General features: G+C 38.0%; 1 protein-coding gene across 5 annotated transcripts in view; it reads right to left on the bottom strand.

Annotated features, from left to right (window-relative positions):
- DNAJC1 (DnaJ heat shock protein family (Hsp40) member C1) overlaps positions 1–17,173 on the bottom strand; it is a 137,919-nt gene that overhangs the window by 90,663 nt on the left and 30,083 nt on the right. For all 5 annotated transcript variants that reach the window (XR_015746124.1, XR_003371607.2, XM_087948324.1 and 2 more), the window contains exons 2-6: positions 15,968–16,069; positions 15,247–15,293; positions 3,424–3,589; positions 2,009–2,103; positions 920–1,013 (exon numbers count right to left, since the gene is read on the bottom strand). Coding sequence is in view for 3 of the 5 variants with exons in the window: in XM_087948324.1 (XP_087804450.1) it covers positions 920–1,013; positions 2,009–2,103; positions 3,424–3,589; positions 15,247–15,293; positions 15,968–16,069 (504 nt within the window). In the remaining 2 variants the exon portion in view is untranslated. The remainder of the gene's footprint in view (positions 1–919; positions 1,014–2,008; positions 2,104–3,423; positions 3,590–15,246; positions 15,294–15,967; positions 16,070–17,173) is intronic.

The following is a 17,173-nucleotide window of genomic DNA, read 5'->3' as shown; positions in this document are numbered from 1 at the left end:
AATGACCATTCAGCAACTGTTCCAAGTTGTGGAGATGCTGAACAAATAGTACTTATGCCCAGTCCTCAAAGTTATGGCTCCCAGTCATATGGCCAAAATTTGGATGTTTGGCAAACAGCATACAATGACAACCAAAGCAATCAACTTTCCCCAGCTGTCTATCTATCCCCTCCCCACATACACACACAGATCTCTACTCTGTTGGACACCCTGCACAGTGGTACTCCTCAGCTGGGATTGAAGTATGGGCCTGGGGCTTTCAGCAATCTCAGCCAGCTGCCCCTGCACCCAAGGCCTCTACTTTAACCTCAACATTGCTACCAAGGAATACCATCTCAAGCACTGCATGTAGCCAGCCATTTTATCACCACAGCACAAAGACTCACCAGCACATTGTCCTGTCCTCCATAGGCCTATCACACCCAACTAATCTTTCCCATTTTTTCTGGCTGCTGCTGAGACGTGCCTGACTTGGACCTATGTGAAATAGCTGCTGGCTATATCAGGCCTTCTTCCAGAGGCCATCTGCACCCTTCTTCAAATAGTATGTGCTGCTTTTGGAAAGGCTTTTGAGGCTGTGGCCACCATTTTCCAAATAGTACAGCTTTAAGCATTTAAAGATCCTTGAAATAATTTAAATCAATAAGGCAGGCAAGAAGGCCAAACTAATTATTGAATTTCTTTTATTTAGATTTAATTTTGATAGTTTTGTCTTTCCACGCATGCAGCAGAATTCTCAATGTGTCCCATATTTATAGGTATAGGAATGATTGAAGTTCCATGTGTTTAACACCAACATCAAAACATTTCTTCAATCAAAGTAGAATGGCATTACAACAAACAATGAGTATAAAAATGGGGACAACTTTGAAAACACAAATCCACAAAAACAGCAGCAATAGGGTATTTTGATTATTACCTGAAATAATTGAGGCAATGCTTTTACCATTGTGTAGCACCATATTCCCACTTTACATGGAAGTAGGTCCCGCCACTGTGGTTTTTCCACCAGTCTGCAGAAAATACATTTAAAGAAAAAAACAGAAATTACCAGTGGTGCTTTTTCAGCCAACTAGGAATAATAAAGATTCAAAGTAAGTAGCAGCATATCATGGGAATATGTAGGTAGTTTTATTCAGTGTGTAACTACAAAGACAGATCTCTCTTAAGATTGGTTTTGCACATTAGGCTTGTTTGTATCTCTCAAAAAAAAAGTATTCAGCTTTTTTTGATGATTGCAGAGAGAGGGAGGGAGGGAGAGAGGGAGGGAGGGATATTACGCTTCACCAAACCAGTTTCAAGTGTTGACAACCAGTTATGAAGACTGTACTACAAGCAAGCCAATACATAAAAATTAATGTCATTTGCCATTCACTGAAGCATTACTTAATGATGTCATAAGAATGGAGGATGGGAAGAATGTTTTCTGCTCTTTTTCCCTGCATTGATTCAGTTCATGTTCCTGCTGTGTGAATTATTTAAGACTTTTATTTCTTTCTATAATTCAACAAAAGAAAATATGGTATCTTCTGGAGCATTCTGAATGTCACTATTTCCTCCCCTATGGTTTGTTAGCTCCAAAAGTGAAGTAAAAGTAAAACATTTTACTAATCTTTTACTTTTAAAGCTAAACTGTTTCGAACAAAACTAAAGTAATGAGAGGATCATAGCAAAGACCATAGCAAGGATCAGGTATTATGTAATATCACTGAACATCAGCCTTCTCTTAATTCTTCTCCTGAAATTAAAAGAAAATCTAAATTAATATTTCTTATTAAAATTCTATACAGACTTTTGTGCCTCCTGAAAATTCTTCCAAAATCTGTATTCATTTCTTTATATTTTCAAAATTCATTTCTATCAATTATCATCTATAACTTCAGCACTTTTAAAAAATAAAATATAAAACATATTTCAAGAAAAACAAAAACATTCCCAAATCTTATTTTTAGTGTGTTCCTCTTGTATGGAAGGAGCATTCTTCCAGAAGAATTTTCTAAGTTCCCACCTTTCACTCTTCTCTACACCAAATTTCACTTCATCACTATTCTTCCCTCCAGATCTTTTCTTCTTCTCCTTCTTTTTTCTACAAAGCAGCTCATCCTATGGAAGAAAAGAAGAAAAGAAAGAAGGTTCCAAAATTGTTAGGAAAACTCTGCAAATAAAAATAAAAAAGGGCAGCGGCTGCTAATTATTTTAAAGAAATCATTAACAATAAGTGTTTCCGTGTTAGTCACTCTTTAAAACACTGCTTCCCAAACTTTTTTCTTCATTTCCAAAACTACTTTTCAGAAAGTTCTTAAAGTAGATAAAACTTTAAGTAAATTTAAATGTCCCTGTTGGAATTGGATGTGTTCATGTGTCATTACCCAAAGAAAAATTACTTTTATCCAACTCTGTATAATTTACCCAAGTTTGGGTAGGACTTTCTTAAACACATATGATCTCCAACAGTCAGGTATGTTATATTCACATTAATCAAAACTGTCCCTTTTTTTACAGTTTTAACATATTCTTCTCATTCAAAATTGTATAACGTGGTTCTGAAAATATTAAAAAATATATAGATAGCTTAACTCCTGAAGAGTATTGAAAATGCAAAACCAAATTCAAACATAAATAAGAATGTTCTTTTTTTCTTTCTGGTAATCAGGAAGGAACCAGCATTTAAAACATTTCTTTACTTCTGTCATTTTCCATTTGAACCCCGGACTATTTATGTACAATTTGTGGGGTGTAGAGGGGACCCTCCATTAAGAGTGAGTATAAATTTCAAAAGGGGGGGGGAGAAAGGAGTAAAAAAGAAAGAAAAGAAAAAAAAAGAAAATTTAAACTAAATATCAAGGAAGGGAATTAAGCTTGAATTGGTTTTTCAACTCTGCTTCCTCTGACATCAGATCTTGATATTAGAACAAAAAGTAAAATATTTATGTACTTCAAAATGATCATAATCATTTAAAAAGCTTCTAGAGGAGGGAAGGAGAAAATACTTTTTCTTTTCTTTTTAGGACTATTGTTGTCAGCATGCAATCTGAAAGGCTAATTCAGACAAGAGCCTTTATATCTGCATGTATAAAAGACAGAGCATGATCAAGATTCCTGAGCTGTGCCAAGACATTTTGCCGCTTGAAGCAATAAACAAGATGGTGACAGAGACAGTAAGAAGCTGACTGGACAGACAGAGGAATCTAATTTTCAACATTGTCCTATCATCAATGTCCTCCACTACACTAATGGAGTATTGCATTTATAGCCCTCTCTGCTGTCTCTTCCAATCCTCACTCTTCCATCCCCCATTTCCCGGATAAAGCTACCTGTTTCTCTCTTTGCCTCCCAACAGATTAACTATTAGTGTTAATAATGAGACATTAATGCTTAATTCAGAACACTGAACAATTCTTGATGATTTTAGAGCAAGCTTACCAGTTGTTTTTCCAGGTAGATAGACCAAACCACGGCATAATGTCCTACTGTGAGGATAATGAACAGAAGTAATGCCAACTCTTCATTGCTCATTTTCCTCACTCGCCTGTAATAAAATACAGGCTGTCGCCAATCTGGTAGCCCATTGATCAGAATATCATCATACCTAGGGCAGTAAAAACAAACAAGCTCTCATAATGCATTTAAAATTAACCTATTTCCTTCTTTTTTAATGAGACAGATATGGCTATTTTGTTTCACTCATCAGATATTTTGTTTTTAACAGAAAACTCCTACAATTATATACCTTGTTGACATTTAATCTGAGTTCCTAGGATAAAATTTCGAACCAGATTGCTATGGAAATGTTTACCACTGATTACTTTAAAAATGGTGACTCTACTGTTCTTACAGCTCCCCCAATTGATTCACGGGAGAAGTGTTTTTTCTCAACAATAAACCACATGTGTTCAGCCTACCTGCCAATCAAGGGTCATGTTGTGAGAATAAAAGAATTACAAAAGGATGATTGTAAGTGGAAAGGCAAAGACTACCAAAATCATTTATTGGCTATATTTCCTTATTTATAGCCATATGTAGAAAGGGCGTTGGTACTTACCTGACACGCCCGTTCTCTTTGAGCTGTGAAGAGCATCCAGTAGTGGGAGGTGCTTCAGTCTCTGCTGGGCTTAATTTGTGGAATGCTCCTCCTCCTCCTCCACGGGACTCCTCCCCAGCTTTCCCCAGTTTTGGTGAAGACAAGAGAAATAAAGGCCCTCGTCCTCAATTCCCTAACAAATTTGTTGGCCGAAACAGGACCCCACCAGACGGAAAAAGGGTGGGGCTGGATGCTCTTCACAGCTCAAAGAGAATGGGCGTGTCAGGTAAGTACCAATGCCCTTTCTCCCATGAGCTGTTCAGAGCATCCAGTAGTGGGACATACCAAAGCTTGGCCTGTCCTACAGGAGGGACTCCGTCTGGCCTGGAAACCCCTCCTGGTCCCTGTGGACCCGTTGCAGAACTCTTCTGCCAAAGGAGGCCTCAGCGGATGCAAACACATCTATTTTATAATGCCTAGTGAAAGGCGATGGAGAGGCCCAGGTTGCAGCTCAACAAATTTCAGTTATTGGTGCCTGTGTGGCCCATGCTGCCAATGTTACAGCGCTCCTTGTTGAATGAGCTGTTATGCCCCTGGGCACCTGCAGTGATTGAATCTGATACGTTTTCGCTATCGCGGCCCGTAGCCAACGGCCTATTGTAGAAGTTGAGACCTTGCATCCCTGAGGCTTCAATTTTTTTGAAAGTTGCTGTGCAGTTAATATATATTCACAATGCTCACCTCACATCAAGCCTATGCCATTGTAGTTCCAACCCTTGGGATGGTCTGGGACAAAAATTAGGAAGTATCAGCTCTTGTGCCCTATGAAAAACTGAGTTAATTTTGGGAATAAACGTAGGATCAGGACGAAGGACCACCCAGTCAGAATGGAAAACACAAAGATCTTGTCTGATAGACAAAGCTGCAAGTTCCGAAATACGACGAGCAGAAGTGATCGCTACAAGGAAAACTACTTTATACATCAGAAATTGGGGACTTGATGATTTCAAGGGTTCAAAAGGGCCCTTAATGAGTGCGACGAGGATCCTGTTAAGGTCCCAGGTGGGATAACGGTGTACCGCTGGAGGGCGTAAATTTGTGGCTCCTTGAAGGAAACACCGTATGCGTGGATGATGGGAAAGAGATAGTAGACCTTCACAAGTGAGAACTGACGCCAAGGCCGCCACCTGTCTTTTCAACGTATTAGGTGATAATCCCTTGTGAAGTTCCTCTTGCAAGAACTCGAGGATTTGAGCCACAGATGGAGAGATGGGATCAATTCGAGACTTGGTACACCATTTGCAGAAACTGGACCATGTGGCATTGTAAATGCGAGTTGTTGAGGGGCGTCTGGCGGCTTGGATAGTGGCGATAACTCTGTTGGAAAACTTTTCACTCTTCAGACAACTCCGCTCAACCTCCAGACGGTCAGGTGCAACCATTGAGGGTCCGGATGTTAAAGGGGTCCCTGGGTTAGCAAGACCCTGTCTGGTGGAATTCTCCATGGTGTTGATATGGATAGACTGCGGAGGTCTGCAAACCACGGCCGTCTGGGCCAGTAAGGAGCTACTAGAAGCAGCTCCACCCTCTCGTCTAGCAGTTTCTGGATGACCTTGGGAAGCAGTGGAAATGGCGGGAATACATACAGAAGTCCTGGGGGCCAATGACAGCGGAGTGAATTGAACTTCTCCACTCCTTGCGAGGGGTACCTGGAAAAAAAATCTCGGGAGCTGAGCGTTGAGGGGGGAAGCAAACAGATCCACCACCGGCTGTCCAAATGTCCTGACCGCCTCTTGAAACAGGGTCGGGTGGAGGCGCCACTCCGCTTGATCGATCGTGGCCCTGATTAGCCAGTCTGCCTGTGTATTCGACAGGCCCGAAATGTGCTCTGCTCTGATGGAAAGTAGGTTGCTCTCCGCCCAACGACACAAGCGCTCCGCTTCCCGCATGAGATGTTTCGACTGTGTGCACCCCGTTTGTTTATGTGAGCTTTGGCTATTATGTTGTCGGTCAATATTAGTATATGCTGATTGCGTGCACTGTGGAAGGAAGCTGCGGAGAGACAGGTGTACTGCTCGAAGCTCCAGCCAGTTTATGCTGCACGACTGTTCTATGGCGGACCAGCGGCCTTGGGTTGTGAGCGATTGAACGTGCGCCCCCATCCAAACAGGCTGGCATCGGTGGTGATGGTAAGTCTGTGTGGCTCTTTGAAGAGGCAGCCTCTGTTGATGACTGGTCTGGTCCACCAGAGGAGAGATATAAGGACCTTTGATGGTACCCTGACCTTGTATTTGGAGTTGCTTCGGCCAGAGCACTGGTACGGGAGCAGGAACCACTGGAGGGATCAAGTGTGGAGCCGGGCCCAAGGGATGATAGATATACATGAGATCATCTTGCCTAACAATTTTGATAGTTCCGTTAGGGACACCCTCTTAAGACCCCTGATCTCCTTAACTAATTGCTGAATGCTATTTAGTCTATCTAGTGACAGGTAAACTTTGCCTTCCACTGTATCTATGACTGCCCCCAGATGGGTTAACGGAGTCAGTGGTGTTAAATGACTCTTTTTCCAATTTATTGAGAACCCGTGTTATTGTAAGGATTGTAATGTGTTCTGAGTATCTCTGACTGCTTGATGATAGGAAGATGACAAAATCAAGATGTCATCAAGATAACACTGGAGTCGTATGGGGATATCATGGAGATGAGCAGCTAGCGCTGTGAGAACCTTCGTGAAGGTCCTGGGGGCAGAAGCTAATCCGAAAGGAAGGGCCACATATTCGAAATGGTGGTTATTATAACAGAATCTCAGAAATTTATAGTGGGAAGGCCGAATAGTAATATGTAGGTACGCCTCCATCAGATCTATGGACGTAAGTACATCATTCTTTCTGATGCAAAGTAAGATAGATTGCAGGGTGTGCATTTTAAATTTGCGATATACTAAAAATTGATTAAGGCGTTTCAAATCCAAGATTGCTCTCCACCCCCCCACCCCCACCCCCCCAAACTTTTGGGAACAACAAGAAGATGTGAATATAAACCTCGCCCTCGTTGATTGGTAGCTACTGGTTGGATGGCTCATATGTTCAGTAGATGATGGATAGCTGTTTCCATAAGATTACGTTTAACCGGATCTCTGGAAACAGGGCATGACATGAAAAAGTCTGGGGGAGTGGATTGAAACTCCAGTGCAAGACCAAATCTGATCATGTCTCTGACCCAGGAATCAGACATTGAGGAGTCCCATCGGTCTGCAAATAATTTAAGGCCGGGTCCGGGGAGTTATCTTGGATGCCGGAAAGACCTATTTCCTGCTCCTCGAAAGGATCTCTTTGATTGGCCACCCCTTCTGTTCCTATCCCCGAAGTCGGACCTCTCTGGCTATTGCCCTGGTCGGAAAGATGGGGGTCTCTGGTATCTGGGTGAGAAGAATCCCTGATAAAAGGGCCGAAAGGATCCCCTCCGAAAGGACTGAGGGTTTCTAGAATCTGACTTCCGAAAAAGGGAAGGTAGAATTTTCTTTTTGTTTCGGGTTTTGATTAGCAGCAGGTCGAGGGCAGGGCCAAAGAGTCTGTCTCCCACAATAGGAGATGAAGCCAGCTTGCATTTGTGCTTAATGTCTGCTTGCCAATGTTTTAACCATAGTAAGCATCACGCTGTGACATGTGAGGTAATGGCCCTGGCTGAAAACTTGACCGCATGATAAGTTGCGTCAGCTGAGAATTCAGCGGCTGCTATAAGTTTTGCAATATCTTGGTGCGCTCTAATGTTGGAATTAGGGGCATGCTCCCATAAGAGATGGAGCCACCTGAAAGAAGCACGGGTAAAGAAGGAAGCGGCCGTGGCCGCTCTGATGGCCCACGTGTCAGACTGATGGGCCCTGCGTAGGGCAAGCTCGGCTCGTTTTTCCTCCGGCTTTAATGCCTCCAGTGCTTCACTGGGAATGGAGGACGAGGACGCTAATCCCACTATAGGTTCGTCTACCTCAGGAGTATTCAACAATTTTGAGAAATCAGGGGCCAAATTACAATATTTCCTGTCATATCCCGCGGGGGCAGGGTACACCACTGCAGACGCCCACTGTTTCTATACCAGGTCTGCAAACATGTGAGGAACTGGAATCACATCTGCCTTGACTACCGGCTGGTTGAAAATTAGATCTTCTGGTCCCACTTCTGAAGGAGTTGGAGTGGTAGAAGGGGCCGACTTGTTCAGGCGTGCAATGTTTTTTGCCTTAAACAAAAGTGATCTGAATAGTTGTGGGCGGAATAAGTCTGAAAATACCGGTTGATCAGGAATAAGGTCCTCATCCTCAGACATCCCACTTTCTAGGGGGTCTGCTTCTGACAAGACCGGGTCACTGTCATGTATTGATCCTGACCCAATCTGTTCCATTTGATCAATGTGATCCACTTCTTCTGCCTCCTCCTCCTCCTGCGGCCCCTGGAGGGGCATGTCCCCCTGAAACTGTACCTGGGTATAGTGTTGCTCCGATCTGGTCAATGATCTTAGAGATTGAGAATCATAGTCAGTGGTTACCGGGTGTTCCCTGGTCAGAACTGCGTGTTGAGGACCTGCTGCAATTCCCTGGCGGATTGCCAGCTCCATCCACGCCTTCATTCTCTCTGTAACTTCCTCTGGAAGAATGTCGTCCTGTCGAAGACCAGCAGCTGTCGGAGTGAGTGTAGCTTCAGGAGCCCTTTGTGTGGTCTGTGTTCCAGGTAACTGGGCCTGTTGACTCTGGGAAACCAAGCTGTGTCTGGATGAGAGGGAGAGATCTAGGGGAGGAGGAGGATGGGAAGAGGTAGACGGTACTGGACTGGGGGCAGAAGGTCCTGTGAGGCCCTGTGTGCCTCCCTTGCACACCTATCTATTTGCTTTTCTAATGCTTTATGGCGCCTGTTGGCATCCTTTTCTGAAGCTTTAGAATGACCTTTTGTCTGCTTGGATTTGTGCTGAGATTTAGCTTTGACCCTTGATGTTGAGGGTTGAAACCTACTACCGCCTGCCATTTTGAATTGAAAGAGATGCATTATGCTCGTTATTCAAAGCGATACTGTTGAGGCGGTTGGCACGCCCAGGGGCCTGATCCAAGAAGGGACTGGTTGGCTTGATAATAATCCCCTTGTTTTGTTTTGTTTTTTTCAATTAAGATATATGTATATATAATATGAGTCGTATCACAGTAATAATATCTTTTCTTATTAAGATATTTATTATTATTATTATTATTATTATTATTATTATTATTATTATTATTATTATTATTATTATTAGAATGAATGAAAGTCACCAATAGATAGATAGATAGATAGATAGATAGATAGATAGATAGATAGATAGATATAGATATAGATATAAAAGCACAACTATAACGACGTGGGAAAATACCCGAACAAAGCTGAATACCATAGATATAAATATATATATATCTAAATTAATAGAGAAACAGCTTGATAGAGTGAATATCCAAACAGCCAAATTAAGAACACCTGAAAGGCCAAGATAATAAAGAGAGGCCTTCAACAGCTTCCCTGCACAGGTGGACACGGGCCTGGGTGCTCGCTGTTGTGCCGCTGGGTAAGGCTGTGAGGGTTAAGCCAACAATAATACACGGATGGCCTCGAATGTAATAAGAAAACGAGGTGTAATAATTCCTTAGGTTATCAGAAGGAAAAACCTCTGATTGGGAAGGAAAACTACCTCACACAGCTCAAGTTACAAATAGCGTGGCCAGGCAGTTTTTTTTTTTAAAGTAAAGGCAAAAACAATGGCCATTATTTTTGGCGCACACGCGCTTCCCAGCAACAAACTCCCGCCATGTGGGGAAATGCCTCCAACGGCTTCTCCTTGTGGCTAAAAGGAATGGCGGGGGAAGGGGTGGAAAGAATTCTTACTGCTTTCCACACCAAGACGGCATTCTGAGGGGAAAACTCAATGATACAACTCGGATGAGAGCGAAAATGCCCATGCTGCTATTGCCAATATAGAGAAAGGCAATGCGGAATCACAATGGCAGGGGGTAGAACAAACAGGAGCAATGCCGAAGCTGCCCGCCGCTTCGGGCACGAAACAGCACTGGCCGAAAATGCAAATGATCTCCGATGACCAGATGGAGAGAGCTAATGTCGGGAGATCGTAAAGTGATTTGGAGGCTAAAAGCCTGAAAAACTGAACTGGACTATATCCAAACCTGCTGAGTAATACTCCTGTTTCGGCCAAGGAAGAACAAAAAGCACTGCCTATCCACAACGAGGCTGAGCAAAAACTGGGGAACGCTAGGGAGGAGTCCTGTGGAGGAGGAGGAGCATTCTACAAATTAAGCCCAGCCTAGACATGCAGAGACTGAAGCACCTCCCCACTGCTGGATGCTCTGAACAGCTCATGGGAGCAGCAGCCTTAATTCTCCAAAACATATTCAGTTTTTAAAAACTTTGATGTAGAAACTAATTTAGGAATGACTAGTAATTTAATTGTGAAATTTTTTTTAAAAAAAACTGTCATTTTAAAAATATAAAAAAGAATAAATTTAGCCTAGTACGAATTTTCATTTAAAGGCTGAAATGTGCATTACTTCACATTAAAAAATAATTTGCATAATTTCTGTTTTTATTTACTCTTGTAAGTGTTTTAAATGGATGATTTAAGCACCCGCCAGACAATATAAATTTCTTACATGCATAAAAATAATTTTCTCTGAAAAAAAATAGACAAGTCTATTATTGAAAACTGTTCAAATGGAGACATATTGAATGCTCAAATTAATCCTAAATAGAGCACAGCTCATTGAATATTCTAATCACACTATTTCCAGTATTAAATCTGCACTAAAGGACTAATTTGGTGCAACACATTGACCAAAATATTTTAATTAAAAATATTCTGAGTTAGTCGCAGGCCTAATTACAGGAATAGCAATAGGGCCTATATTGTCATGCAGGTCAGTAGGACTCAGTAGTAGGTTTTTCTCAAGTAAATTGACCGATCCAGGAATAATAGTGCAGCTGCTAAACTGCCAGTCTTGACATGTAAATCAATTTAAATGCAACAACTGCAGTAGCTACTTTGACAGTTATTCAATTTATACCTTGGAGAGAGATATCTTAACAGAGAAAGTCAAACTTTTAAAATATATTTTTATTTTAAAAAATCAAATCAAATTTTAACTAAACACTCATACTGTTCATCAAAGCAAAATGTTTTTTATTTTATTTCTATAGTTAAATGTTAATAGAACACATATGATAAAACTACCTTATTTTCATGCTATCTATAAGATTAAAAAAATAGAATAAAATATACCTTTATAAATTCACTTGAAGTCTAGCTGATACCACTACTAAAAATGCTATGGAAATTGCTGGTGTTTATTATTGTAGTTTAAGCCTACAATAATACACATCCCAGCAATTTCCATAGCATTAAATGGATATGCTTTCAAGTAAACTTGCATAAGTTTTCACCAAAAAATAATTTCCTTCCAAAAATAAGAATCTCAATACTTTTTGAGATTCAAACTATCTTAAAATGTTAAATGAGTTTTTAAAAACAATCAAATATTTGTTAGATTATATCAAATCTAAAATTGACACACATTTAACAAAAAATAGCACAATTTGCACATGAATTATAAATTTCAGATTAAAATTACAGAAGTTAAACCAAAACAAAAGTTCATTCCAATATATCTAACAAATATAGTTCACTAATAAGCAAGAAACCAGGAAGGTTGTTTTTCTAAAATTGCACAATTTACAACATGTATTTTTAAATTTTATATGCCATTCTTCAAGGCCAAGTTTTTCAGAAACATATTTCAACAATTAAAATTATAAAGAAAGAAACAATAATCATAGTAGTTATACCTCTTAAAACATGTTTAATATATTTCCAGATCTGATGCAAGAAAATTTCACATGCTTTTAAAATACACTAAACACTAAGTATTTACCAAGCTCTGTCTGCTATTTTGAACAAAAGTCTCCAAGGATTTAGTTCCAGAATCAATGCTCTATTGATTTTACTATCAATGAACATTATGGCTCACATGACAGGCCATTTTAAGGGAAGATAGCTTCTATTATATCCCACTTTTTGGAATATATACTGTCAAAAGATAAATCACTGTGTTCTGTGGCAATTAAGCACTATATTTAAAAATTAAGCTATCTGCTCAATTTTTAGGAGTACATATAAACAATGATCCTTAGTTAGTCAGAATGCTTTGATAATTTTAATCTTGTTTTTCACATTTAGGAAATTAGATAATTAGGAAGTATACAGACAATTCATTACAGCCCTTGTTTGTAGAAATCAATCTATCACATAGAATGAATCTTCAAAGAGAATGAAACACATAAGCAGATTGTAAAGCAGTTTTTCTGTTCTTTCCATTTGCCCATTCTCCTAATTTCCTCATTTCAAATTATGAATTACAAAAAGAGAAAATAATTCACTACATTCATAACTAATATAGATCAGAATAAATTCCCCCTAAACTATTTCATCAAACTAGAGATTTATTTTGCAAAAGATGCAGTTACTAAACAAATAATTTGGTTCTTCTTATTTAGGTGGCTCAAGGTACTATAGTGTAACTGGCTATCACATATGAACACTCAACCCAGAGCTATAGTCCCTACTTTTTAATTAAAATTGTGACAAGATTAGAACTGAAAACCTATCACCAAATTTAACTGAATCTTCAACATCATTCCACAAGGATGTATACAGGATGTTAATATATATTTACAGGGTGGGGAAAGGATATTTCCTTTTATATTGTTCCTTTTGTATTGTTTTTTCTTCCATTTGTTTTGCAAACACACAAACACACACACACACAATGTAAATGAGTTTCAGAACACTTCTATATGTTCCATATGGTAGTTGCAAAAAACTATTCATTACAAAAAAGGTGCTAGGATATACAAGCCTGGTGTTGAATTGGTGGAGTTTGGTACTCCACCAATTATTTTGGTCACAAGAATTTTAAAAAGCTATTGATGTTGAAAAGAACACTGTGAAAAGATTACCAAAATGATGTTGTTCTAATAATTAACATTTTTAAATAAATAACAAGTTTGGGTTATATTTTTTTAAGTTTTTCTAATGAAAAAGAAGTAATTTATTGGAAATCAATTTCATCTACGTATTAAAGCTAGGCAGTAAGTTACACCAAATTTACATTCTAACCTGGCAACTAAAGTAACTATCTTGAAAGTAATTCCTACTATCAATCCACATATAATAGAGATAATGGAAATTTTAAATATTATTTTACCTGCTGTTCACTACCATGTGCAGTAGGATATTAAACATTTGGGCTTTGTGCAACAGTTTACAAACTAGTATTTATCTTCCTCCAACTTCAGAATGCAGATTGTTTGACACGTAAACAATTCAAAGGGAAATTCAAAAGTTCAGCCTCTGTACCAGCTTCTCTTTCACATGCTCTGGAACCAAAGGTTCAAATTTCTTGTGAATTGGGAACTGGATTCTGAACAAACAGATTTAGAACCAGAAACTCAAGTTTTCTTTAAAATTCTGGTATATATTTTAAATATTCTGGCTTTCTTTACACTATTGATATTCAATAGGTAAGCAAAATTTAAAATGTTGTTTACAGCATATAAAATAAATGGAACTGCTGCACCCTGAGCAAAATATTTGTTTCATGAGGAAAAAAAGAGGCTGAAAATTGAAATAGCTGAAGATTTTATAATGTTCAAACTTTAATATTATTAGGGAGGATATTAATTAAATTGTGCAATTGGGAAAAATATACTTTTAAGAAGGAAAAGGCCTTTAAAAAGCACTGGTTGTCTTTTGATTAGCTGTTATTTAAGGAAGATAAATATCCTGCATATTGTAATCAACACCAGCAGTTTTTCAACTGAATCAGTGAACCAAAGTCAAAAATTCCTGCAGGCAAATACCTGGGGAAAGATTTCTCATAGAAGAATGGATGTTTTGTTTGTTGCTTTTAAGAGGAAACACCTGCTGCTACTGCACATTCCTAGCTTCATGGAAGAGATCATCATAAGAGGTTAGGAGGCGTTTAAACTATCATAAAATTTAATTTTTGTTTAATTGTAACTCAATTAAGAATGTAACTCATTCTTAAAAATGGGCAGAGATTTGACTCCTGTAATGCCACACATTTCTAACCTAATTTTTAGTAGGTGCATTAAAAAGAACATGTGTAAATATTTACATGAAACTTCTAAATAACTTAATATACAGCAACTATAAAAGGCAATTCCTTGACATTCTAGCTGTATTAAAGAAAGAAGGCTGAAAATTTTAGAATCTATATCTTTAGTATTAGTTAGCTTAAAGAACAATATGCATATAAAATGAGCCACTACAAAAAATAGCAAAAAGGATGACATAAGACATTGACACCCCCACCCCCCCATTGTTTAACTTCCTAAACTTCCTTGATCTATGACTCCAAGCTGAAAGAGTGCAGTAGGAGGCAGGGTAAAAACCATACACAAAATCACCAAAACTCCTCTGAATGCTGTTCCTTGGCTCTTTCAACACAGAGGATTATCTGAAAGTAGATAATCTCTACTATGAGACCTGGAGTCATGCCAAGGCGTCTACAAAGCCAAGAACCCCTAGAGAACATTCAGCACCCCTGCTCAGAATATTGAAAACCTACAGATATTTCAAATAGATCTCCTATGCTGGTAGTAAGCCTTTTCTTCCTTCCTCCAAAATATCTGAGTGACCAATAATTAAATTGAGCAAATTTAACAAACTGTGCATCTTAACAAACTGTGCAAGTCCCAATTCTTATTCCACAAGAATTGAGAAAAGCAAACCAAGCATAAGTGATTGCCTGATTATGTTCTTTTCTCATGGAGAGCAAAAATATTTACTGTGTTTTGCCCATTAAAGAAATTACTGAATAACATAAAACAATTGAAAGCTAAGTTTGATAAAGTAGGCGTGGGAGAGAGGAAACCCTGAAGATGGCATGGGGACTTGTTCTGAGGATCAAATTAACAATCAGAAAAATAACAGTTACACAAGAATGTGTTAGTAATAAAAAAAATACAAATACATATTGTAAGCAATTTCCCTAAGAGGAAACCCATTCATACTTACTGAGAATTCAGTAACAGTTAGAAATATGTGTAACAATCCTGGCTCACGTTAGTGGCTACATCAGTTGAAAATATTGTTCTGAAATATATTCAAGATAAACTCACCTATGCCTTCTCTCTTCATCCTTTAAAACCTCGTATATGGCCACCAACTAGAATAAAAGGTACTTTTATGTTCAAAAACTCTGCACTGAAAAACCATAGAGTTTTGCTGTAAAATTGCAAAAATGCTAGACTATCTTTCTTAAAAATCAAACAAAGAACAATACAAATCATTTCTTGAAAATATTTAAAACTCTCAAACATTTCTACCAATATTCCAACTTTGGCAGTTCTAAATATTTTTTCCACAATTAAGGTAATATTAATTTAATTGTTATTTAACCTAAAATAAAAATATTAAAGATTTTAAAACATTTTATTGGTTCACTAATATTCATAAAATCTACCAACAGATTCCATGTGAAATGGTGAGGAAAAAATATTTCAATATAACTAGAACTCAATTTTAATGTAAAGTAAACCAATCTTGTACAAATATTTGCTTTCCTTTTCTTAAAAAATATAGCTTGTGACTTTGTCCTAACAAAAAAAGGATCCCTTAATGTCTAACTCCCCAAATTAAGAATCGTCATCTAAGAAGGTTCTATTTTATACAATGTACCTTTCATCTTTTTGTTTTATCTGAACCCTGTTTTAAATATTTAGGAAAAACGCTTCCAAAATCCTGAATTCATTTCTAAATATAATACCATAGTCATAATGAGACACATTTTTTTTCATATTTTAATGATCATTTAAATTTTAATAGTACTTATTCACTTACTTGTCTGAATTGGGTTTCAGCATTTTCATCTTTATTCTTGTCTGGATGTAATATCAGTGAAAGCTTGCGATAAGCTTTCCTAATATCTGCCGATGGAGCATCCTACAAAACACAAAGCAAACTTTGTCAGAAATGAATTTCCAGAATCTTGTTAAGATCGGAGAAGGCAGCCAACCAAGCACAGGGACCTGAGGCAATGTAATTTGAGCAATCATTCTTTACAGCCAGGATATGCAGCCAGTTAGGCCCACAAGACTGAACAATCGGTCAGTCTAATTTCGTTCTCCTCTTAACTTGTTTCAGTACCATGTGCTCATTACAAGAAGACAGTATTTGCAAGATACTTTCAAACACTTATTTCCTTAAAATGAGCAAATAAATTTTCAGAGGCAAATTAAATTAAATTAAAATAAATTAAAATATATGTCTGCCTGTCTTCAAAAATATGATATTTTAATCAGGGTTTTTCTTATTTATATAAACTGCACTACAGGCTAAAGCTGTGGCTTTATTACTAAATGTATATATCTTTTTAATTTCTTGCAGAACTTTCAAACAACCACCGACACTAATGCTGCTAAAGAGGACTTGTAAGGAGTGCTGCTGCATTTTTTTTAAAAAAACAACTCAGACAAACTAACAAAAGCAATTCCCAAATTGCAGTTCAATTTTATTTTATTATTTAATCTTGAAAAGGCCTATTAACTACATTAAAAGTTCTGAACTTCTTTTCTAAAAAGGCACAGAATGAAGTATCTGAATCTAACTCCTAGTGCTTTTCTTAAGAGATACTATGCCTGTTGCCTTCCACAACTGATCAAAATATCATTGGATGTACTATGGGGAAAAATTAAGGTTATTTAATAGTCATTGTGTCAAAGATATTCAAAGATATAATATTCTGAGTAGAATGCAGAACCATCACATCAATTTAGTTAAATATTTCTCAATTGGTGAGTCCTTGATGAATAGTTGGTATTTTGGGATCTCAAGCACAAAATTCTCAGTCATTCAGGTCATGATTGTCTCTAAGATGCTTTTTCAAAAGGCAACTAGTCTATGTTTTTTCCCTTGAGGAAAAAGTTGTTTTGCTTCTCATCCAAGAAACTTTATCAGTGAATCATGAATCATGAACTGATGATGCTTCTTGGATGAGTGGCGAAATGTCTTCTTCCTCAAGGAAAAAAACATAATCCAACTGCCTTT

The sequence above is a fragment of the Notechis scutatus genome, chromosome Z (genome assembly GCF_049901735.1).
Source record: "Notechis scutatus isolate UNSWTSFEM ecotype Mainland chromosome Z, rNotScu1.2, whole genome shotgun sequence".
NCBI lineage: Eukaryota > Metazoa > Chordata > Lepidosauria > Squamata > Elapidae > Notechis > Notechis scutatus.
This window is presented reverse-complemented; position numbering and strand designations above follow the sequence as displayed.